Source organism: Lacerta agilis, chromosome 7 (genome assembly GCF_009819535.1).
Source record: "Lacerta agilis isolate rLacAgi1 chromosome 7, rLacAgi1.pri, whole genome shotgun sequence".
Taxonomy (NCBI): Eukaryota; Metazoa; Chordata; class Lepidosauria; order Squamata; family Lacertidae; genus Lacerta; species Lacerta agilis.
This window is the reverse complement of record NC_046318.1, coordinates 23626004-23652026: the sequence shown is the minus strand read 5'-3', so window position 1 is coordinate 23652026 and position 26023 is coordinate 23626004. Positions and strand designations below refer to the sequence as shown.

Sequence of the window (26023 nt, the reverse complement as noted above, 5' to 3'; positions counted from 1 at the left end):
ATTCTAACACTAACTGTGTTTCCCTGATAGATATTTATGTCAGCAATGAATACAAGATTTTTGCTGGGTCTCAGAGCAAAATTTGCCTCGTCCAATATTCTATGGTAACAATTCCTGTCATCCCTGATGACTGGCCACCCTGGCTGAGGCTGGCCAGTCTGTCTACACTGATGGACAAAGGCTCTCCGGATTTTCAGACAGAAATCTATCCTGGCCCTACATAAGAGATGCTGGAAATGTTCTGCCCCTGATATTGTCATGGACTAGTTGGACGCAAAGGAATGTTGGGAGGAACTAGCTAGGGAACCATGGAGGGAAGAAGGCTCAGAACCCAGGGAGTGGTGGTGGGACAACAATGAGTGGTCAAACAGAGAAGGAGGAGGAGGAGGAGAAGGGGTGTCGGAAGTAATAATAATAATAATAATAATAATAATAATAATTTATACCCCGCCCATCTGCCTGGATTTCCCCAGCCACTCTGGGCGGCTTCCAACAAAAATCAAAATACATTAAAATATCACACATTAAAAGCTTCCCTAAAAGAGCGCAATTCTTGAGAGCATGGATTGTTTCTGGCAAAAGGTAACGTCTGGGTGCTGTGATATCATCAAAATGGGTTAGGAGATACAGTAAAATTAGTGGACCCTAGTTAGTCATGCCCATTAATGTCAATGGGTCTACTCTGAGCCTGGTTAACATTGGATACAAGCCAATGAGCCTGTTGCCACAATGCTTCAATTGTTTTCCGGGGATGGACAAAATGGGCACCACTAGTGAGCAACACTGAGATTGGGGAGGAGGTGATGTTTCCGGGGATGCTGTCGGCACTGATGCCTTCGTTGCTGCATTAAATCATTTCAACTGCTGTTGGTTGAAGGAAGCATACAGCATTGCAAGTATGTCGGGACCACGTTAGCAGGATCATAGGACCAGCGCATGAGACACCTACCATCACCAAAGAGATGACCCACAAGCTTTGTCAACGCCAGTTTCAAGCTGTGTTCCATGAGCTTTGCTGCTTCCATGGTGTGTGTCTCTTGCTTGTGAGGTGTGCGGTGGCCTTGTTCAAACAAGCAGAAGCTTTCTCCACCACCAACATTGCTGAATAGCTGTTTTAAAAAAAAAAAGATGAAAACAATCTCAGCGTCGGTACAGCCCTTTCTGAATATTCAAAGCACTTTGCATATTATATATGAGTTATCTTTACAAACTGACCTGTGAAGTTAAGGTTAAGCATTTTTGGTTTAGATACTTTAAATATGAATTGCAGTTGCATTTCAAAGACTTTCATTCTGCAATGAGTTCACTCCCACTCAAGTATCATTCCAGCAAGTTCATTCCAAGACAAGTGTTGTTCGAATTGAAGGCTTCCCAGCTCACACTCTTAGCAACTATCTCTCAACCTCTGACTGCAGGGGTGGAGAACCTGTGACCCTCCAGATGTTCATACTTGACAATCAAGCATGCTGGCTGGGGCTGAAGGGAGTTGTAGCCCAACAACATCTGGAGTTCCCTAGTCTTGCCTTCGAAGATGCAGAGAAAATCCCAAAAATAACTAGAATGTGCTTATAATGAATGCTCCTGATAGTATAGAAAACTGCTATAACAATGCATTAATCCTCACAACCTACCTGCAATGTACTCTGCAGAGAAAGTGGGAGAGAGAAATATGTGCCCTGGGGCAATCAGGAGCTACAGAGTTGAGCAGCGATTTGAACCAAGGTATTCCAAACCCAGGCTCAGTAATTTATCCCCCACCCCCCAAAAAATGCCGTCGATTTTTAAAATGCAGTCACTATATGTGCCCCTGTGGTCGCATTCAGGAAGCAATTTCTTCTTTCAACCTAGCCCTTAAAAGAACAGAGAATGGCTTGGATTTCCTTACATCACCATTGAAGAAAAACATGGTTGCCAAGAATTGCTAGAAGGGACAATGTCAGTACCAAAGTCTGGGTTTTTTTGTGGGTTGGGAGCTTAGGATGTTTCGTAAGGGGTCAGAATACATTAATATAAGGCTTGCCCTGAAGAGAAATGATGCAGCGGGGGCAGAGTGTAAGAGCATCAGTACTATAATAATAATAATAATAATAATAATAATAATAATAATAATAATTTATTTATACATACATACATACATACATACATACATACATACCCTGCCAATCTGGCTGGGTTTCCGCAGCCACTCTGGGTGTCTCCCAATAGAATAATAATAATAATAATAATAATATAAAGTGATAAAACATCAAACATTAAAAACTTCCCTAAACAGGACTGCCTTCAGATGTCTTCTAAAAGTCAGATAGTTGTTTATTTACTTGACATCTGAAGGGGGGGCGTTCCACAGGGTGGGCACCACCACCGAGAAGGCCCTCTGCCTGGTTCCCTGTAACCTCACTTCTCGCAGTGAGGGAACCACCAGAAGGCCCTTGGAGCTGGACCTTAGTGTCTGGGCAGAACGATGGGGGTGGAAACGCTCCTTCAGGTATACTGGGCCGAAGCCATTTAAGGTTTTAAAGGTCAGCATCAACACTTTGAATTGTGCTTGGAAACGTACTGGGAGCCAATGTAGGTCTTTCAGGACCGGTGTTATATGGTCTTGGCGGCCACTCCCAGTCACCAGTCTAGCTGCTGCATTCTGGATTAGTTGTAGTTTCCGGGTCAACTTCAAAGGTAGCCCCACGCAGAGAACATTGCAGTAGTCCAAGCGGGAGATAACCAGACATGCACCATTCTGGGTAGGTAGGGTCTCAGCCTGCATACTAGATGGAGTTGGTAAACAGCTGCCCTGAACACAGAACTGACCTGCGCCTCCATGGACAGCTGTGAGTCCAAAATGACTCCCAGGCTGTGCACCTGGTCCTTCAGGGACACAGTTACCCCATTCAGGACCAGGGAGTAGCAGTAGTTACTCTGCATTAGCATACCCCACTATGGCATTTTTTGCCTGAATTAACCTAGTTGATTCCGTTGAAAAGGGGGCCAAGATGACATAGTGCTACCTGCTGATCCTAACTGCTGTTTCCTGATCAGGGGACTTCAAAGAACTATCCAATTAGCATCTCTCCCTGCTAAATCAAAACTCCTGAGATACAAGCCCAACTGCCTTTCATCCTGCTACAGCAAGCCTGGACATGTCTCTTCTGAGATTGAAACGACACACAAACACACACCACCGAATCCTTGCCATTTTCTGAAACCTTACAGAATCCTGCATGTTATCAGAGTGTGACGCTACTTCCTATCCTTTCCTATAATCTGGGAGCTTTCTACACTATGTTGTGGCACACTTATCAAGGAGAAGGTCGACAGCAAATAACATTCCCTGACAAACAGCTGGCCCACGACTGCAGCTATCTGCTCCTGCAATCTTAGGGGCAGAGGAAGTGCATTCCGTTTTGATGCTTGAGGTGAAGTGGGAAGCGCCACCCTGCCCTGCTGCCCAGCCCATTGCCTCCGGCCAGCGCTGATTTCCGGCGAAATCTCGCCAAGATCTCGCAAGATTCTGGCAAGCTATTGCTGGAAATCAGCACCAATGCTGGCCCCACTTTTCTGGCGGCAGCAAAGTCAGTGGGGCAGGCAGGGTGCATGTGGGAGCGCCGCTTACGGCAGTGGCTTCACCCTGACTCATGAGTGGGCTGATCCTGCTCAGGGGAGTGTTATGCAATGTTATGCTCTGCCACAAAAAAGAGGACACAGGTGTGCCTAATGTTTGCATAGGTTAGTTTATATGTATGTATGTATATACCGGTACATCTGGAAATAGGTGCTATAATTTAAACAGAAATATAACAATACATCTCAACACAGTACGTTTCCGAGCTCAATTCAAAGTGTTGGTGCTGACCTTTAAAGTCATAAACGGACTCGGCCCAGTATACCTGAAGGAGCGTCTCCACCCTCTTCGTCCAGCCCGGACACCGAGGTTCAGTTCTGAGGGAGTTCGCTCATTGAAAAAAGTGAAGTTACAGGGAACCAGGCAGAGGGCCTTCTTGGTAGGGGCACCCACTCTGTGGAACACCCTCCCATCAGATGTCAAGGAGATAAGTACACAGCCTTTATCTGAACATCTGAAGGCAGGCCTGTATAGGGAAGTTTTCTAATCTTTAATGTTTTGATATGTGTTTATATGTGTTGGAAGCTGCCCAGAGTAGCAGGGGCAACCTTCACACACAGACTAGTTTCTGCACACACTCACACACTGCTCTTTATTCTCCAACCAGGCAAGCAAGAGGCATGATCAGAGTTCAAGGAGATGTTTAATCCAGGTGAAAAGGAGGATGTAAATGAAGGCTGGTGAGGGAGATATAGCCTGGAGGAGAAGCTGTGTGGACTGCAATTGGCCCCTGGCTTCAAATTCCCCACCAAGTTCTAATAGTCGGTTAGACAGTTTTGCCATTTTCTAGGGTTCCCCTCTCCCCAATGATTAAATGCCTTGTGTATGCAGTTGTGCCAAACTTCCTCTGAAGGAGGAGAATCCATACTATAAATCCACTTAGTCTGGACCAACCTTTTTTTCTTTTTCTTTTGCAAATGCACTGCAGCTTCTAAACTGATGGATTAACAATGACACTAATGTGGAACTTGTGCATCAACAAGAACACTTCCTGCCATCACAATCACTCTCTGACACAATAAAACTTGTAAGATCACACCCTGGCCCCTGCACTGTCAGTCAATGAGTGGATACTAAAGTCGATGCGTTAATAATGGAGTACCCTGGGCTGCTTACAGTCGGGAGTTTTAGTTTGGGAAGAAAACAACACAAATTATTTTAGACAACACGTCACATCACCTCTTGGTGTAATCATTGGGCTCTTCAGTCCACAAGCTACCAGGTGGAAAAAGCTGAGCTTGTTTATATTATATGAATCCAGCCAACATATTTAGATAGTGAAGACACATAATGAAGCTGGTTTTAAAAAGGGGGGAGTATATATAAATTTAAAATGTTATTAGTCTATGATTAACACACTGATGGGTATTAATTTCATACTTCCCTAAATGTATTTCATTGATATATGGAACCATATGTTACATGATCAAGTATCATCCACACTTCTTCAAAGACATGCATATTGAATTTTCAGTTATCAAGCCATACTGACAATTTTGGAGTGTGGAGCTTAAAGACATGACACCCCTAGGAAATTAAAGGGGGGCCCACTTATATTTTTCTGTCTGCTGTTTACGCTGAGCCTCAAAGTATAAGCGCTGGTGGCCTCGCCTCAGACATGATTCTAAGGCTGAAATGCTGGTGGAAAAAATGCGGAAGGTGGCAGAGATGGAGAACAGCCTTTACTCAAGAGCAGAATGAAAGCAAAAACAAACAAACCAGAATCCTTAAGCCAGAGGAGAAGAAGAAGAAGAAGAAGAAGAAGAAGAAGAAGAAGAAGAAGAAGAAGAAGAAGAAGAAGAAGAAGAAGAAGAAGAAGATTGGCTCTTACAGAACTGTGAACAAGGTCAGCAACCATTTTTTCTGGCAGGACTCAAAAGCACTTAACAGACAGGTGACAAGTAGAAATTACATCATGTGATGATCACTGCTTCTATAGCAATCGTGGGCAAAGCTAAAGACACCCACTTCCCCATCCCATTGTGCTTCACTTCCCTCCCTCATGCTGAGGATCACAACAATCGTCTTTACATCCCAACTGAGATGTGGCAAACCATCATTTTACCTCCAAACCATACCCTGAAAGCAGTTTAACTAGAAACCACAAGTTAGAGTTTGCAGTAACCCAAATCTGACACGATCAGCCATCATGGCAAGTTACAAGGATCACAAACAGTGGATGTGAGAATGGAACCGAGGGGAGGGGAGGGAGCTGAAAGGAGCCCACAAACCCAAAGCCTGCTCACTATGATGGGGCTGTGATATCTGAAGAGAGCCCATGTGCTAAGAACAGCTTCACTTGCTGAAACCATGCCTCTTGAACAGCTATGAAACACACACATGCCCTGGCACCCCAAAAGGGGGCAAACCTATCTCAGGTAGAAAGGGGAAAGCATTTGGCTACTCCAACATCAACAACTTTCTAGCTGAACAAAATAGAATGCACGTTTGTTGCTTTGGTTGTTTCTGGTCCTGAAATAAACCTGCTAAGTGCAACTTCACACCTCCCCTTCCAGAGTAGAGAAACAAACCATGGAATGGCTAGCAAAGCATGATTTGCAAACCAGCACTCCTGTTTTGTTCCTTTCCACATAAACCATGAATGGAAACTGAAGTTTGCTCCTGGCTTACCGCTTGTAGTTTTCTTGGTTTGCAAGTTGTACTACGTCAGCTACTCTGTGGTTTGCTTTCCTTCTTGGGAGGGAGTTGTGAAACCGACATGCCTGAGCAGCATGTGCCAACATGCTGCTAGTCCACAGTAAACTATGGTTTATTTGAAACCATGGTGCAGTGGTGCACTGTGACGAATAAACCAGGCCTGTATATGAGTCCACATTAAACTATGGTTTATTTGAAACCATGGTGCAGTGGTGCACTGTGACGAATAAACCAGGCCTGTATATGAGGATAGGTAAGGAAGTGCCAGACTCCAGTAGTCTGTTGCCCGCTTCACCTCCATCTTTTTGCATCTCTTCCTAACCTTAAAGGGAACGCATTTCCTCCTTGCTTCCCTTCAGTGTATACTTAGCTTTGGTAGTTTCTGGATCTAGACCCAGTTACGCCTCTTCCCATGTTACAGCAATGGAAACAGCAACATGTCGTTCAACAAATACGTGTGCCACTTTGTTCATCATAAGCATCTTTATTATGTAAACACCAATGTGCACTTCTGAGATGGCAACTCTGCATCTTCCTCTAAATAATCAGATGCTAAACACAGCCAGAAACAGGAAGCTGAATTATCAGAAGGGCTCTCCCACATCCCCTCAGACGAGCTTCCCAGAAGATTACACAAAGGTTGGCATCATCTGAAACATATGCCTCAAGCTGTCCACAATATGCATGTTTTCACTTTTGCTAATTGAATCTCACTGCTGAAATAGACACTTTCAATTTGCATTAGCTCCCTCTGGCGGAGAGAACACCACGTTGAATTTAAAAGTGGCACACCTTAAAAAAAAATGTGAGACCATTTTTACAGCCAAGTTTTAAATACATGGTTTCCATACAAACTCTTCTGGCAGAGTTGGAAGGTCTATGTCAGGCAGGCAAGGAATTGTGTAGCCTCCAAATGTATTCCCCTACTCTTCTACATGTGACTTCAGTTCCTCCTCCTCCTCCTCCTGCTGCTGCTGCTGAAGTGCCTTTTGCAAAAAGGAAAACCGCAACATTCACTAGAAATTCAGTATGGCACATATAACTTGCAGGCTGAAGTTATTGCAAGGGATCAGTAGCAGATGGCGTCTTAAGGCAGTGCTCACCTGACCTGCATTGCTGCTGCTTACTGGAAGGTAAATGGGGAGAGGAGACGTGGCAGTGAGGTCAGTGCAGTGCAAACCCACCAGCTGGAATGCCACATTGGCTCTTCCAGTGTGTCTGCACTGTGCTGAGCTCGCCTCTCTCAGTAAGCAGCAGTGATGCAATGACTGCAGGTCAAGTGAATCCCATGCTCCACCATCCCATCAGCTACTACTGGGGGTGGTAACCAGTCAAAACTAGACTCTCCTGCCCAAAATGCTGTTTTGCTTGTCAACTGTCAAAACAGAAAGACATACAGTCAAGGACAAAATTGTACATGTCCAGAAGTAGACTTATTTTTGCAGAATATGCAATATTCAGATGGGCACTTTGCACATTCCTGGGAGTGCACCATCTCGAAAAATCAGAAAGGAAATGCCCCTGCAGAAATTCAGAGTCACTGTGTCCTTAAGCCCAGCCTGGCTGGGGATGAGGGAAGACAATAGCTACTTTCATAATGGAAAAACAACTCTGAACCATTTCAGAGTCGCCCAGTTTGAGGTGCTGAGATATCTGACACAAAAAGGTGGCCAACTTATTACAGATCCACCGGGAAAGAAAAACATGCAAGGCTAATACGGTATATTTCATTCCTTTCCACTAACATTCTCCCACGTTTTTGAACTCTTCATCACTCCTTTGCAGAAGCATCACTTGCACAAATAAAGTAAAATAGAGGTTACACAAGATCAGAGAAAAGAACATTATCATATTTTAGTGTTAAACCAGAAGTGCTGGGGGAGGCAACATATTGGAGGCTGGGGGAGGAACAAATTGCACAGGGCTTTGCAATATCCTTCCTGTGTGTAGAAGGCACAACCTACAAGGACTCCATAATTCTATTAATATTTGGAAATATGTGCCATAGATCACTTTTTCACCCTTGGTTCATACAATGAAATATTTCACTAAACAAAATCTAGCACGCTGCCCTTTCCAGGAGGCATTTACTATGTACAGTTGTCTCAGATAAGCTTCGTGTAAGCATCAACTCTTGACCCTATTAGTCTCCTCCAAAATGAATCAATGAAAGAAAAATATGTCCAGTCATTCCCAAAGGGTAGCGGTGGGATCAACAATATAATGGTGGTGGCGATTTTGTTTCTTCTGATACTCTTTGAATACATCTTTTACATCCAAAGTAACCCTTAGGGAAGACCAACAGAATGGTCTGAATTTGTACTACCCACATCTAACAGGTGATGTCGTATCCATTGTGGTGCTCATGTAAAGCTGCATTCACTAGCCAGAGTCTTCCACTTATAGTTCAGCATTCTACTGTGAAACAAAAATGGAGGAAGCGTCCTTGGAAAAGGCATGTGTTTTTCTCTTGAGTTCAAAGTGGGAAACCAGGCACAGCATGAAGACTGCACAGCCCAACCTTGTCTAACAACAGGACCCACCAACCATGTCAAGCGGTGAAGATGGGAGGAAAGGCATGGGTTGAAACCCCTGGCTGGCCTACTGCAGCTTATGGATATACTGATAAGATGCATCCGAAGTTCTAAGCTATCAATTGGCTAGAGTGTGGTGCTGACAACACCAACGTTGCAGGTTCGATCCATGTGTGGGACAGCTTAATATTCCTGTATTGCAAGGGGGCTGGACTAGATGATTCTCAGGGTCCCTTCCAACTCTACGATTCTATGATCACTGCAAGTGTGGCCCTGTGTATGGCACATTCAAGGCCAAGATCCAAAGTGCCCTGTGTATGCACCAAAGCACTTCTGCCTAGCATCAGGCAGTACTGACATAATTTCCTGTGCCAACAGCAGGTCTCCCAGATGAAAGGCTTCCCCCCACTAACTTTCCTGTGTAGCTCATAGTAGGCACAGGTGCTGCAGTATGAAGAAGATAAGATTACGGGGTGCAGTCCATATAGGTGTCCTGTTTTCAACAAGGGCACGGTAGATGCTTTTGGGATGCCAGAAGCAGAGCATAAAAGCAACTGTCCTCCTTCTCAACAGACAGGTTTTAGAGGTAAAGGTAAAAGTAAAGGACCCCTGAACGGTTAAGTCCAGTCAAAGGCGACTATGGGGTTGTGGAGCTCATCTCGCTTGCAGGCCAAAGGAGCCAGCATTTGTCCACAGACAGCTTTCCAGGTCATGTGTCCAGCAAGACTAAACCACTTCTGGCACAACAGAACACTGTGACGGAAACCAGGGTGCACGGAAACACAGTTTACCTTCCCGCTGCAGCGGTACCTATTTATCTACTTACACTGACATGTTTTCGAAATGCTAGGTTGGCAGGAGCTGGGACAGAGCAACAGGAGCTCACCCTTTCATGGGGATTCAAACCACCAACCTTCTGATCAGCAAGCCCAAGACGCTGAGTGATTTAGACCACAGTGCCACCTGCCACCCAAGGTGTTAGAAGTACCACAGGAGATGCTCAGAGGTTCGGCAAACAGTCCTTGGGCTGGTGTTTTTCGTTTGGTCTTATGGCCCCTTCATATATTCCCAAGTGGAACATCTCCCTATGTATAAGAGATATACAAGCCCTCAGGGTAGGAACAGCTAGAAAACTAACAAATGTACTTCAGGGACATATTTCAAGAACACACATACGTGTACACACACATATTTAAAAAGAGGTTTTCTGCATATTTTACTCTCACAAAGAAGTTTGTCGCAAGTTAAATATCTCTACATTTACTTCTCAGCTCACGAAAGAAAGAAAGTTATGCAAAGAAAGCTCCGTGCAACCCTCCCCAGAAACATATTTGCCTGGCTGAGTGCTTAGCAAAACTGCCGCAGAATACATCAGACGTTAGCATTCAGCAATAACATCTCAGTCACTCTCTCGAGAAAAATCATCTCCCTATTACATTCTGTAACAAAACAAAATGACAGACGCTACAGACACTTTCTAGATATAAACTATGAGGATAGTACAGTCCTGTGATGCCCATTTAATACTGGTGTTCTGAATCGAGTCAAAAGCTAAACAAACAAACAAACAAACAAATAAAATGTATGTTCTTGTCTGTAAAAAAAAAAAGAAAAAAAGAAAAGAAAAGCTTCGTTTTCCTGCAAGAAACTAACCACATAATAAGCCGTGCTGAAGAACTCAACTGTTCTCTATGCCAGGCTCAGCAGTTCATCACTGCAGTCGACCCAACTGAATATCCAACACTTCCCACTCTCTTCAGTGCCAAGAAAGTTCTCCTAGTATACATTTACTCCTAACATAATTAATACAGAGGTGAAATGTGTCTCTAATCTATACTTTTAAAGTTGATGGTATAAAAATGGCAAAGCAACTAACATGCCCAGAGTGTGGAGAAATAGGAATACTCTTTGCATTACTCAGGAGTTCTTCCTCAGCTCTGATTGCAGCACCAAGATCCAAAAAAAACTTGCTTTAAGCCAGCAGGTGGCTTGGTCGCACCCTGAGCAAGGTTTTTTATTCCACCATTCCAACTCAGTTTTGAAAGTAGCCTCCATTTGCGTGCGTGCGTGCGTGCACGCACACACACACACACACACACACACGACTTTCTGCCATGGGGCAAGTGGTTCTGCTGCTCCCCACGTCCCAGTCCCATGAAACTAAGTTCTGTGGTTCTCTGAATCTGAGCATTTGTTTAGAATAATTGGATCAAGCATGGTATGCGTTTGGAGACCTTCTGATTATTGGCTTCCTGTAAAAACAAGTTTCATGGGTGCAATCTTCACGATGTGGGGGGGGGGGGAAATCTACATGGCTGAGGGTGTTGTAAGAAGTCCTAGGGAAATGAGGTATATTGCTCTGATCCCATAAGTCCTAGTGCATCTGATCCACACCCACCCACTTTGAGACGTGTCCAGACATTTGTGCCCTCGTATAATGGAATCCAATCCAGTGAGAACAGAAAAGTGTGAAAACTGTACTCAATAAATAATAATAATGTTGTGTTAACACCTTCCTTCTGTTCCTTTCTAGGGCATTATAAAGATTGATATCAATTGCTAAGGGACTGCCTTCCTTATGCACACAAGTGATGATTAAGCATGGTGGAGACTTTTAAAATGAAAGCCAATTCGAAGGGGGCCTGTTAGGCATTGCCAAAAAAAATCTACATAACCCCCCCCCCCCAAAAAAAGGACAAACGAGAATACCAATTTGCATATGGTCATTTATATGTACAGGCACAAACTTAGAAAGAATTGTTGTAATTTAAGTAGGAATACAATACATCTCACCCTAGTGGGGAATACATTGTGCCTCTATTCAGCTGACAGTCAACTTTCAGGCTGCTGCTTGCCCATTTTATAGTTCATTATCTTTAAACTTTTATGGTTCACTATCTTGGACTGGACAGTCCTCAAATAAAGGACACCTTCAAACAGAGGACGGACAACCCTTCAAAACGGAGGACTAACATACCACAGGATTAAGCTAACATATATTTCCATATAATGTCCATGTTTTTAGCCATTAAATGTGTCACTCACTATAATTTTTCACCGAAAGGTCCTCCTATATAATATTTTGAAGGAATTAACACAAGGTAAATGCCTACAATTTTTGAGACTACACTTCAGATTTGAAACCTTACTGACACCGTTCTAGAGTGGTTAAAAATATAAAGATTTATGTTATATGGTGCAGAGATCCCATAAACCAGGAAGAAAGACATACTTTATTCTATTTTGCAATTTATGTTACCTAGAGCACTTATAACTTCCCTCCTGGCAATGAGATGGGCATTTTTTAGGAGACATATGCTCTTTTAAAAATGAGAATGACTAATATTCTGAGCCGCACAAACCCCAATATTTTGCTTTCCAGTGATAAACAAAGTTATGGTTTGTTGCCATTCTGTTGTAACAGGAGTTAATGAGCTCAACTGGGGGTGGGGTCGGGGACTCTGTCTGTGCAATGAATGCGATTAGCCCAGAAGCTGCAGAGTGGAATCGAAGAAAACTCTGGTCAAGAGACTGGCTCATGGTGGAGACAGGCCTGAATGCCCGTCTTGAGAGCAGAAATGCTTTTCTGTGTAAGAAGCAGAAATGCTGACAAGGCCTTAATTGAGCTAAGACAAGAAGGAGGAGGAGGAGGAGGAGGAGTTTGGATTTGATATCCTGCTTTATCACTACCTGAAGGAGTCTCAAAGCGGCTAACATTCTCCTTTCCCTTCCTCCCCCACAACAAACACTCTGTGAGGTGAGTGGGGCTGAGAGATTTCAGGGAAGTGTGACTAGCCCAAGGTCACCCAGCAGCTGCATGTGGAGCAGCGGGGACGCGAACCCAGTTCCCCAGATTACAAGTCTACCGCTCTTAACCACTACACCACACTGGCTCTCATGACCCTGAGGAGCCATCGGCTCTGGACATCCTTGTCCCAGGACTGGAGGTCTCCATGCCAGTTGCCTTCGTCTCAGAACACACCCCATCCCTTATCTTCTCCAGGGCAGAGGAGGTGTGGAGCCAGGTAAGAACATTGGTGCTGCAACCTGAGGTCTCCTCAACTGAGGAGCAAAGGGACCTTCTAGCAGACCTCCATACCGATAATGAAGAAGAAGAGGAAGTAGAAGAAGAGTTTGGATTTGATATCATGCTTTATCACTACCTGAAGGAGTCTCAAAGCGGCTAACATTCTCCTTTCCCTTCCTCCCCCACAACACTCTGTCAAAGAAGTGTGACTAGCCCAAGGTCACCCAGCAGCTGCATGTGGAGGAGCGGAGACCCGAACCCGGTTCCCCAGATTACAAGTTTACTGCTCTTAACGACTACACCACACTGGCTCTCAGCGCCATTGTAAAAGAGGTACAAGACTCCATGTAGCTTAGCAGTGCTGGGTGACCATCATGAATTCCCCTTGTACCCCGATAAGGCTTGGAATCATGTTAGCCCCTAAAACAACGGGGAACTGCTTCTGCAGATGTTTGTCCTGTGATTGACCAATATATTATTGTTTCAACATTTTTTAATGTTTGCTGTCCTGGGCTCCTTTGGGAGGAAGGGAACAGTAGAAATTAAATTAAAAAATACTATCAATCCTCCTGAACCTGTTGAGGGTGCCATGATGGGAAGTGCCCTTCAAGTGTTGTCGAACAACAACTCCCATCATCCCTAATCATTCACTGGTCTGGGTGGGGCCGATGTGAACCAGAACCCAACAACATCAGGGAGGGCACCATGTTGGCTAGACCCTTTCTTACCTCGTGGTCGGAGAAGAGCCGGACACCTTCCAGCTGGTGGAAGACTGGATAGTGGGTGCTATCAATCTGATCTCGACGGTAAACATCTCCCACAACCAAAAAGGCATCGAGCCCCGAGTGCATCAAGTCCCACTGGTGGGCAGATGTGTGGGCTCTTAGGATGTGAGTACGATTCAGGTAGTAGTTATCCCCTTTCTTCCTGCTAGGGTGGTCTTTTGGAATGAGCAGCCTGTCAAAATTCTGCTCAACGGTGACCACCGGAGGCATATCATCGTACACAGAGAAGAGTGGCGTCCCAAAGCGCCCAATATATTGCTTGTAGAAGTGGTCTTTCACACGCTCTTTCATCAGCCACAAAGGGTGATGCCTTTGGTTGTGCAAGTTTTCCCCCACCTTGGAAAGAATCTTCTTTGTGACGTTGGTATAGTCATCTGGGAGATAAGATTTGCCAAGAACTTCCACTGCGTCTGTTACGGAGGGGCTGGCAGCGAAACCTGAAGATATTCGCCGGCACCATGCAGGACTGAAACTGAAAGGTCTTCTTCCCAGAAGTCCCCATGATGGAGCCATTCTACCATAGCTGAGTATTTGCATTAAGTTTCTGGATGCAGCCATAGCAGTGTTCTTTATATTCTGGAAGGAGTAGAAAATCAAATGCAAATAATGATTTCCGTTTGCAGCACACACACAACCTTCATTATGAAATATATGAGTTTTAGTCTACTCATTCACAAAGAAAATCTGATGAAATTATTCCATCACAGTTTTATAATGTAAGAAAATTATTAATGCTTTGGGAGTGCAGCAAAAACTAGCAGTGGTCCAGAGACAGAGTGGGGGGAACCCTGTTGTTGTTGTTGTTGTTGTTAGGCAAGTGGGTTGGGAAACAGTCCTCCCAGGACTTTGGGGAGCAGAGGCTACGAGATATGTTAAATAGCACTAAATGGACCAAGAAATATGTTCATTTTAACTTCTCAATTAAAGCAAGCCAAAGCAGAACACCTACCTGGATAAACAGCACCACTTTGGAACATCAGAAGATGTGTGCCTCTCAAATAGTGTTGATAAACAAGATATGCGCAATAGATGTTGTCTGATTGTATTCCAGATACAGCCTTTGAAAATGCGGCCAATAATTCTCATACACGAGAAGCGATTCAAGGATAATTTATGTGGATTCTTCTATCTCTCTGCAGGAGATTGCCAGCCAATTACTATGGGAAGGAGAAAGAGGTAAATAACGTGAATGTTGAGTAACAAAGACCGTGATCAAAAACATTTGTAATTTCTTCACAATGCTTTCCATAATGGCTGATTGGGATGCAAAGCTGCAGTAAAAACTGAGTCATCCCATTTGTACTCTCTACTGCCTACTTCACCAAACTGTATACTGAACAAAAAGCCACAAGCTCACACCTTGTCTACCCACTCTACACAAAACTCAGACTGAGAGCCAGGGAGCTAATCTGAAGTCTGCCTCACTCAACCTCTTGCCCTCTTCTGCTGACCAGATGGTGGGTGAGAAACATTCCAGGAACTCACCTGCCCATGCGGGAGAAGGCAAATGCTATGACCAGTTGCTAGAAGATTACAAATAGTGGCAGCAGAAGACTATCTGGCTCCGCATATTCCCTCATGAAGAGGATTATAAGTGAATCAGGCCTCAAATATTGCAAATTTGCAGAGTTAGATAGACCAGGTGTCAAGGGGGAGGCATCTAGGGCCAGTACTAATGTTAGGCAGTGTGAGGCAATCGCCTCAGAAGGCAAATGGATTGGAGCAGTAGCTCCTGGCTGTTCCTCCTGACTCCCTACCCCTGCCAGCCATTTCCCTCTGCTGCCATACATCCTGTCCTGCCCCCAGTAATCTGGGTGTCTGTCTTAGGTGCAATTGAAGAAACTTTTCCATCACCAGTGTTCAAAGAAGATTCACCTGCAAGTCTAGTCGGCATCACCATGTCCTTTACCCCAGGCAGCAAAATGTCTGGGGAGAGCCCTAGAGGCATCACTGGGCATCTGCGGAGCCCCATAACTTTGGCCTCCTGGTCCAAGTCTCTGGGTTTTGCACCAAGATTCTTTTTTCTCAGTTAACTAAAACTACTAGTATAAATGGTGAGCATCTCCCAAATTCCTATGTTTCATTAGCACTCTTTCTTGGAAATCATTGCTGATGGGCTCCAGATGGACTATTAAATATACAATTTTTTTGTAAACTGACAGGTTGGACCCAAATCCCTTAAAGCCGTTCATTTCCCCCTTCTGTCCAAAAAATACTTAATGGACAGAAAATCCCTAACAACCCTGAAATGCTGTGGAACATACGAGGAAAGTAAGGCTGCCTTCTTTTAGTGATCTGACAAACTTCTGTTGCACAAGAGAAGTTCTACCAGTGTAACATATGCTAAAAGCAAAATAATAGACATATGCTAAAATTACCAAGATTGGGCATTTACCAAACTGTTTAGCAACTCAACTAAGAACTTTTTTTTCCCCAGCATACAAACTTGTCTGAGCATAAGGCTGTAAATGCTATACTGTAGTGGATTATATATTTTGCCTTAATCATCTCTGGTTAAAATGGGACATAAATTAGGAAAAGTTAACATACAATTCACAGGCTATGCGTAGCCCAGAGACATCAGAACTTTTTTAAATGGTGGTTCTAAGAAAGTGTTAATGTGCATTAACTATTACAATTAGTTGTTTCTGGAAAGAAGAGACTAATTTGAATTATCTACCATATTTACTAAAATGTAATGTGCACCTTTTTGGCCAAATTATGTCGTGAAAATTAGAGTGTGCATTAGATTTGATGGCGCATTTACATTCACCAGCAAATACTTTCTTGCTTTTAATGTTTTGAAAATTGAGGTGTGCATTAGACTTGATGGCGCATTAGAGTCACGTAAATACGGTACTTCAGTTTTCCAGGACTGCCCCCATCCTCGGAACCATGCCAAAGGAGCATGGGCTAGCTATAGTAAGCAAAAAATGAGGTGCTCAAGAAAATTGGTACACATGGGAGCAGAAGCTGTGCAGAATACAAAACTATCAATCAATCAAAATTTATTATACAGTCACAGACCGGTTAAAAACAAGGCAGAATACCAAGAACGCTGTGTTTCTGACACAAATTCAGATAAAATACATATATAGAAACAGTGGGAGAAAGCCAAACCACAACTGAACTGGCAAAATCTTTTTATGAATCTTTGCAGGAGAAAACAGAAATGTGACAGTTATTTCCTTTACTGTATTAGTTTGTCTCAGTCAATAAAAAAAGGCCAAATACCACTCAAATGTCCCTCCTGGGTATTTTGATAAAGTAGGAGTAAATAATCAATTTTGTTCATCTCTATAAAATATACATTTTAAAAAACCATTTTTTCCTATCCATTCACCCCCACTGGACAGATCTTTATTATAAGGAATACCCCCCACCCCTGCAAAGAGTCATCTAGTCCTAGAAAAAAGCCACCAGCTGGCATTTGGGAACAGTCAAGTTATCTAAATAATTGGCATGACCCTCAACAAACCAAGACGAAGTGTAGAGCAAGTTTTACAATCAGCACCCACAAAATACTGCAGGTGGGGAAGGGGGGGCAGATAGCAAACTTGTTGAATCTACTTTGTTTTTTTTACTAAGATTCCAAGATCTACCAACCAGAGCCAGGCACCAAAGCGAAATATTTAGAATCAAAAGAATAAGTATGTTTTGCATCTAGGAATTTGTAGTCGGTACTGCATTCATAGTCTGTTTTATAAAAATGATGCAGAATAGCTGGACTCTTTCAATTTATTAAAACTTTCCAGGTTGTGGTTATGTGGTCTGCTAGCAGGCAACATGGAGGCATAAATCTGCGGCTCTCCTAGACCAAAAAGATATTATGTCATTTCAGTGATAGGATAAATCTCCTTGTTTGCATTTCCAAGGGTAAGGATTCAAAGGGGACGTCATCAAGATTGTTGGAAACTTAAAACACCAAACGAGTCCAAAAACTTGAGTTGTCGGCAGTGAAATTGGCATGGTCCTGATGGGAGGTTCAAGAGGTAGCAAGAGATTTTGGAACGGTTTGCTAATTTGGACAAATGGAACAGACTTATTAAGAAAACTATGTTTAGGCATAAGATGAAACAAGGTCTTAGTTATCCTCCTTTGTTGACCTATTATCAGGCTTGTCATTTAAAAGTTGTTATATAAGGGGTCTTTCAGTTCCATGGCTGCAAGCAGAAATTTATAATCAATCAATCAATCGATTGATTGATTGATTGATTGATTGATTATACCCCAGCCACTCTAATCCATCAGGTCTACATGCCGCTCCATAAATTGAACATAACAGTGCTTCTGAAGGTTGGACTAAATAGGCCAAAAAGACTGCCACCTTTACAGTCACTGTGAGTTACAAATCTGGAATATAAGGAAATCAAGCAAGTTGATAAATTTCTTCACTTCCCAGGTTGGGAAGATGCAGGCCATTGTAGGCTGACAGATTTATTTAAGGATGGTAACCCTTTAACACAGCAATAGATCACCCATATCTTGAGAGCTTTTCACCCATCTTGGCTTCAAGTATTGCAGATCCAGCACTTTACACAGAAGCGAGGCATATGTCAGAAGAGCATTAAGAGTGGTATGAATAATCATGCATTCAGTCTGGCTGTAATATGAAAGTGATGGTCTCTGTTGTTTATAATGAGCTTACTGTAGAGATGGTTGGCACTCCCATGAGTGCTAAAACAGTATGGCAGTTAGCTTTAGGATGGGAATCCCTGCTGATGCTTGGGATGCAATGTGGCAGAGTCCACCATTCAAGTTCTTTTCAGCTCATATTCAAGAGGCTGCGTTCAAAGCAATTCACAGATGGCATTGGATGCCACTTCAATTACACATAATAAATTTGGCTATCACAGTGGAACACTGGTGAGGCTGTGGTGGAAAAGGGGGTCTTTATCCTTTATGGTGGGGGTTGCAAATTGGTAAAACCTTTCTGAGAGGTTGCTTTTGCAAAACCTTTGATCACTACGCAAATACACCCCCTGACACAGCTCTCGCACCCTTAAACTGGATAACCCTGCAATAGTACACAGAGAGCTTCTCTCTTTACTGCTTGAGCAGAGATGGCTAGCCACTGGAAAACAACCAATTTTACTCTGAATGGCTGGTTAGATAAAAATTGGGGCATGGCTCTTTCTGAATGTTTGGCATATCCACATGGTGCAAAAGAAAAGTGCCAAAACAGGCACATCAGAAAGTGTTTTTGGGTTCTTTCTTGACCTATGGTAATATGGATGGAGCCTTTGTACATACTGCTTTGTGGAGAGGGTATTTGCAAGTTTCACACTCATCATATCATGTACTGAGAACCATGCACTTATAAGAAAACAAAGCAAAGCTAAAAATGTTAATACAGTGGTGCCCCGCTAGACGAATGCCTCGCTAGATGAAAAACTCGCTAGACGAAAGGCATTCGCTAGCGGAAGGCTGCCCCGCAAGATGAATTTGTCAATGGGGCTGCCTCGCAAGACGAAAATTTTTTTTTTTCGTCAAACCGCTATTTTCCTGTTGGTGCTTCACTATACGACAGCACTCGCAGAACGAATTATTTTCGTCTTGCGAGGCACCACTGTAATCATTTTCTTTACTGTATAAGGATAACATGACTTCTTTTGCAAATTTCTACTGTGGCACCAAATTTGTTACTAAGGGATTATATTATGTTTGTTTGTTTGTTTGCACTGTTATTATAAAAATTGAACAAAAATAATTATTTTTAAAACTGTCCAGATCAGTGTTTGGAGACAGGCAAAAGAAACACTCTGATATAAACTGTGTTTGTGAAACAGATATTTTACAACTGTCCACATTTTCACATGTACTGGAAAACGCAACACATTATTTTAATCTAAGTAGTCCTTTGCATTACACACACATTTAGGCTACAGTCCCGCAGAGCCTCTTCTGTTTGGGAAAAAAACTGCAAATCTCCCCAGATATGCCAAAATGATGTATTTGCTTAATATCCTTGGGAAACAAAGTAGGATAATGTGGTTGTGAAGAATGAGGAGGGAAGGAGGAGGAGGAGTTGGGGCGGGTCATGTACTCAGTACCAATAGTTCTGTAAACGTTTCTACAGTTACAAGTTTGCAAAAAATACGCAAGTTATGCCTTTTTGCAATTTCTAACGGCGTCTCAGAATGTTGCAGGCTGACTAGTTGTCTGCCTTCCACAGCAGTATATTAATCATGACAGTATCACTGGCAACACTGTGGAAACTTTAATATGAAACAAGAAAACTGGGAGCCATTTTCCTTAATAAGATAATGAGCCGTCACATCTTTCTAAGTAAAGCTTTTTAAGTACACAATAAATAATATGTTTTTTTGTGTGTGTGTGTGTGTGTGTGTGTGTGAGAGAGAGAGAGAGAGAGAGAGAGAGAGAGAGAGAGAATGGAAAGCAACAATATTCATAGAAATCACAGAATTGTAGAGTTGGAAGGGACCATGAGGATCATCTAGTCCAACCCGCTGTAATAGACACAGATTTGCTGAGTCCCCTTAGGAAAACTGCTGTTTCTCAACTTCAGCTCCTTGTCTATGAAGTGGGAGTAATAATGGCTTACCTCATTGAATTATTATTCAGAAATATCAGGAAAGCATCTTACAACTAAGAAGCTTATTCTATAATAATAACCATCATACACCAGATGTGTAAAATTTCTAGGTGCTATTATTGTTCTTTATTTTAACTAAACCTCCATGTTCAGAGGCAATACACCTATGTGTACCAGCCAGATACCATGAGCAGGCAGCAGGAGATGGTCCCTGACACTGCATTCTGTGGTCATGGTTCAGCCCTTCCCAGAGCAGCAACCTGAGGTCTCCTCAACTGAGGAGCAAGGGGACCTTCTAGCAGACCTCCATACCGATAATGAAGAAGAAGAAGAAGTAGAAGAAGAGTTTGGATTTGATATCCTGCTTTATCACTACCTGAAGGAGTCTCAAAATGGCTAACATTCTCCTTTCCCTTCCTCCCCCACAACAAACACTCTGTGAGGTGAGTGGGGCTGAGAGACTTCAGAGAAGTGTGACTAGCCCAAGGTCACCCAGCAGCTGCATGTGGAGCAGCGGGGACGCGAACCCGGTTCCCCAGATTACAAGTCTACCGCTCTTAACCACTACACCACACTGGCTCTCATGACCCTGAGGAGCCATCGGCTCTGGATATCCTTGCCCCAGGGCTGGAGGTCCCCATGCCAGTTGCCTTCATCTCAGAACACACCCCATCCCTCATCTTCTCCAGGGCAGAGGAGGTGGGGAGGCAGGCAAGAACACTGGTGCTGCCAAAGTTCCCAGCTAACTTCACATGAGGCAACTTGGGATGAGGGGGGAACACTTGCCTGATGGAGAGCCGGAAAAGGGTAATGCCTCTGGCTAATGTACAGGCTTGCGGTCTGAGAGCTGCTTCATCCTCGAAGCAGCAGCTCTTCTCCAAGCACCTGCCTCCCTGCCTTGGGGAAACAGACACCTGCATGTGAATTACCAGGAGCATCTCGCTGACTTCTCCTGGTTCTGATCCGATCAGGCAGCTCTTGTGGGATTGCGGTTGCTGTTTGCTCCCAGCACAAAATGGTGTTCATACTGGGAAAGCTACAAGCCGTGTCGGTTAATGTTATGTACATTTCCACAACCAATCCAGAAAGGGGAGAGGTCATGCAAGTTTCCAAACGGATTTTTGCTTCGCAATCAAATTAAATCCACAGCTTTCAGGTCAGGAGGGGCAGGCGCCATGTAAGGTGTGTGCAGAGCTGCTGCTCGTCTTGCTTTTGTTTCAGCCACACAGTACCTTCCGGCTGTACTTAGTAAACGTACATTCGGTTGTGTGTAAAAAAAAAAAAAAAAAGGAGTCATCTCGAGTTCGAACTGCACCATTTATCTGTCACAGGTTCTTACAAAGCGTTTAAAAGAAAAGGTTAGAGTGCTTCGGAAGAAGGAACTGTATTTTGCAGCCTAGAGGCACACTGCTTCTACCATTCTACCAGTTGGCAAGAGAAGGGCTGAAATATTAATAAGCAAGCCATTTGTCAAGGAAATTATGCAAGGAAGCCTGGTCATTGTACAAACCAGCAAGCAACTTAAGACACGAGAGAGCCAGACATGATAATCCGGGGGTTTTCTGAAATGGGATCCTGAGCTCCTCTACCTTTAGAAAGAACTCCTGCTAGGAAAATTTTAAAAGGGTGGGGGATTTGTACAAAAACAAATCAATGCATTTTACAATAAACTCTTCTTAACACCAATATTAACCGTTGTTATTTGGGTCTCGCTTTGACCCATACCAAAAATGGGGTTTTCGACAGATTCAGACTACAGGTGCAATGTCTTTGCAAGTGATGCTGCATGCGCACCAATGAACATGACTTGAAATGTGATCCGCCATGCCAGACTATGTTTAATAATTAAAAGCATGCAAAACACTTAAGAGAACTGTTATATGATGGGCAGAAATGCGGACCTTTAAAAACAGTTGAATGTTCTTTTTAAAATAGTAAGATTTATGCATAATGCACAGGTGTGCCTGCTTTTGTCTGGCGATAGGCATCACTTAAGTATATAGACATTCTAATGGCCCTGCACTGAGAAACTGAATTATTGACAAAGCAAATTTGCAAACGCGGAAGTAGCAGTGTTTCTGAAAGAGGTACACTCCACATACCGCATTTCAAAAAAAGGGGGCATTTCTGAATCTTTAGATTTAGCACATTGCCAGGGGGGAGCAGTTGCAGCTATGGTCTGTTTGAAATTGACACCTTCCTTCCATTTTGAAAGATCCTCACCAATCAAGTATAAACTCGTTCATTTAATGAATATTAACAAATACAGAAAGTAGTACTTAGGCCGCTGTATTATGCATGGGTCTTTGATTATTAATAGCCCCTTTCTGCTTGCTTAGCACTTTTTTTTTCTACTGGGCTTCTCAAAGTTCTGTACAGCTGCTATTTAATGATGCCTCCCAACAGCCCTGTGATATAATAAAAAGATTGTTTAAAACAATTAACAGTTGAACCCAATTCACATTTCTGCATACTGCAATGCATATGTGCGACGAGTAACTGATTGAAGATGCTGCTTCTTTGGGGAAGGAAGGAAGGAAAGAAGGAAGGGAGGGAGGGTGGTGGGGAAGGAAGCTGCGTAGATAAATAGAGAACCTCAGTTGGAGATCCCAAATGCCCAATGTGTTTCATTTTATACCTGCTGCAGTGACACTGTCGAACGTACAAACATTTAACTCAAATTATATATAACCTCAATATTTTTGTGTGATTGCAAATGTTGAGTGATATCCCATTAAGACACACTCACAGTACACCACTGAAAGCAACTCTGAGCATGACTAACATTAAATATCACCCGCTATGTATAATTTGAATGCCACACACACACACACACACACACACACGAGGTCAGAAATGACAGAAAGTGGGTTTCTTGAAGATAAACACACATATAATTCCTCACTTTCACATCAGGTAGGCTAGTGGTACCAAGATCTGAAGCACACCACTGATTTCAAAATGGAAGTGCATCATCACCAATGAATCACAGGAAGGCTAATGGATGGGTCATAGGGTCGCTGATGTGATACTAAGCTGAGAAGTTTGAAATGTGTTGTTTAAGCCAGAAGGTGTCTGTATATAAATATAGTCAGTCCAGGCCCTAATGTTCCCTCTGAAAGTAGCTATGTTGACAGCCTGCGAATGCTGCTAATGTGGAGCAACAGTGTTATCTGTAGAGCTCAACAGGTAAATTGAACAACTGCTTTATCACTAACGATATTTGCAAACTGTTTCGTGAAAATAACCTTGCAAACTGATGCACAACGCTTCTTTTTTATCCTTTGTATGGGAGTAAATTTCAGCCATTTGGATTTGCAAAATGGGGCTCGCCGTTTGCATTTGTTTAGCTGAATCTTCAGGATTTCAAAAAAAGGGGGGGTGCTATATCTTTATCAGTTACACAGCATAGAAAATCTGCCCAGCAGGCGACTTTGGAGTGCATTTCCACCTTCCTGACTGTGAGCTGCCCAAAAAAGGCCAAAGTGACCCCTGGCACTGCAGACAAAGTCTGGGAGGCCATCCAAATTATGGCAGCCTGGCTCCAGATGTCCATGAGCATCGACACTGTCCAGAATGTCTGTAGTGCTACATGATACCGGAGCTAACATCCTCTAATTCTGAGCTAGGGGAGTTGCAGAAGCTCCTTTGTGCAATTCTGCATCTTTTTAGCTAGCATACAGGAGAGCAGGAAGATGGTAGTTTTGAGATGCTCTTCAACTTATACACACACACACACACACACACACACACACACACCAATAATAATAATAATACAGGTGGGTGGGTGGCAGAATCCTCTCTATAGTGTACAAGTGAATTTCAACAAAGTGTGATCTGACTCAATCTGACCAGCAGAAGTAATTCTGCAAACCATGACACAACTTTTAGGCAAAGAGGATCCTGGAGAACTACCCTGGTGATTCACCAGCAAAACTCTTCAGGAGTAAAGGTAAAGATAAAGGACCCCGACAGTTAAGTCCAGTCGCGAATGACTCTGGGGTTGCGGTGCTCATCTCACTTTACTAGCCAAGGGAGCCGACGTTTGTCCACAGACAGTTTTTTCGGGTCATGTGGCCAGCATGACTAAGCCGCTTCTGGCGAAACCAGAGCAGCACACGGAAACACTGTTTACCTTCCTGCCGGAGCGGTACGTATTTATCTACTTGCACTTTGACATGCTTTTGAACTGCCAGGTTGGCAGGAGCTGGGACAGAGCAACGGCAGCTCACCCCGTTGCGGGGATTCGAACTGCCGACCTTCCGATTGGCAAGCCCTAGGCTCTGTGGTTTAGACCACAGCGCCACTCGCGTCCCAACCTTAGTGATTCACCAGCAAAACTCTTCAGGAGTAGATCACCCTTAACTGGATTCTCCCTGCCTTCTTTTTAGCCACCTACCTGATTTGCCATGTAAGAAGCACCAAGGGTCTTGAAGCAGGGACTACAAGCTAGGCACAGGTGTGTTATTCCCTATACCACAGTACAGTGGTACCTTGGGTTAAGAACTTAATTCATTCTGGAGGTCCATTCTTAACCTGAGGTATCACTTTAACTAATGGGGCATCCCGCTGCCGCCACGCCGCCGGAGCACAATTTCTGTTCTCATCCTGAAGCAAAGTTCTTAACCCAAGGTAGGCTACTATTTCTGGGTTAGTGGAGTCTGTAACCTGAAGCGTCTGTAACCTGAAGCGTCTATAACCCAAGGTATCACTGTACTGAAGTGGAGGAGATATTGGCCTAATCCCTCCTCTGCTTACAGCAGTACTCATATAATAGGCAGAATTCTACACATCCATAGCATCTATTTCAAGTACAAGTACAACTCATGGCTTACCCTCAATCCTAGGAAATGTAGTTTACCCCTCACAGAGCTGCAATTCCCAGCACCCTGAACTACAGTTCCCAAGATCTTTGAGGGAAGAAGTCATGTACAAGCTGGATCCATTTCGTGCAGGGATTCCATTCCTGGGCCCCCACATGCATCAGCAGAGTGCATATGAGCATGCCCTCCCCCGCCTTTCTGCCTTCTTCCAGGACCAAAAGGAACTGCATGTCAGTGATTGCCTGACATCAAACAGAGAAGAGCTAATAAAATTCAAGGCCAATCTGTTTCCCATTCACAGTTTCAGCAGTCCTCTCTGAATTATGGCAAGGAAAGGATTAAACAATTAATAAAACTGATTTAGTTATTATATAAAAGCTAACCAATACTCTCAAGCCTATTGGAAAGTTATGGGGCATGGGGTTGCAGCTTCCCCCCCCCCCCAAAATGCTAAACACATATTAATTGGATTGGATAAAAACAGGATCTGAAAAATTAGGTATGAAGGGGAGAGAGATAAACAGCTTCGTGAATGAGTGGGGATTCAAACCATGGTCTCCTGGGTCATAGTCCAACACTCTAACCATGACGCCACACTGGCTTTTACCAACCAGATTAGTAGGTGGGGGTTTCTACTGGGACCAATGGGAAAGGAAATAAGTAGGCCAGCCCCACCCCTCTGCCGAATCCAGGGTACATGTGTCAGGGGAATGGGTGGGGCACTCCCAAGAGAGTAAAACCTCTCCTGATAAGATACCTGCATGACTCCTTTTTTTGTCTCCATCAGACCACTGACAGAGGAGAAGGAGCAGTCTTGGATTTTTCCACAGCTGCAGTGAGGTGGACACACTGGGTGGACCTCCTGCTCTACACATGAAGATGGGAGATCTACAAAATCCTACAGCATCTGAGATGCCCTCCTTAAATGGCTACTACTGAGTTATTGTTTGTCTGATATAGAGACGTGAAAACTTGGAAAACCCAACCACAAAAAATGGCGGAACACTGAAAAATACTCTAGAGA

General features: G+C 43.5%; 1 protein-coding gene across 1 annotated transcript in view; it reads right to left on the bottom strand.

Moving 5' to 3' along the window:
• FARS2 (phenylalanyl-tRNA synthetase 2, mitochondrial) overlaps positions 1-26023 on the bottom strand; it is a 190507-nt gene that overhangs the window by 133114 nt on the left and 31370 nt on the right. Inside the window, exons 2-4 of the mRNA XM_033154506.1 lie at positions 14570-14777; positions 13564-14196; positions 950-1109 (exon numbers count right to left, since the gene is read on the bottom strand). Coding sequence (XP_033010397.1) covers positions 950-1109; positions 13564-14178 — 775 coding nt within the window. The 5' untranslated portion in view covers positions 14179-14196; positions 14570-14777. The remainder of the gene's footprint in view (positions 1-949; positions 1110-13563; positions 14197-14569; positions 14778-26023) is intronic.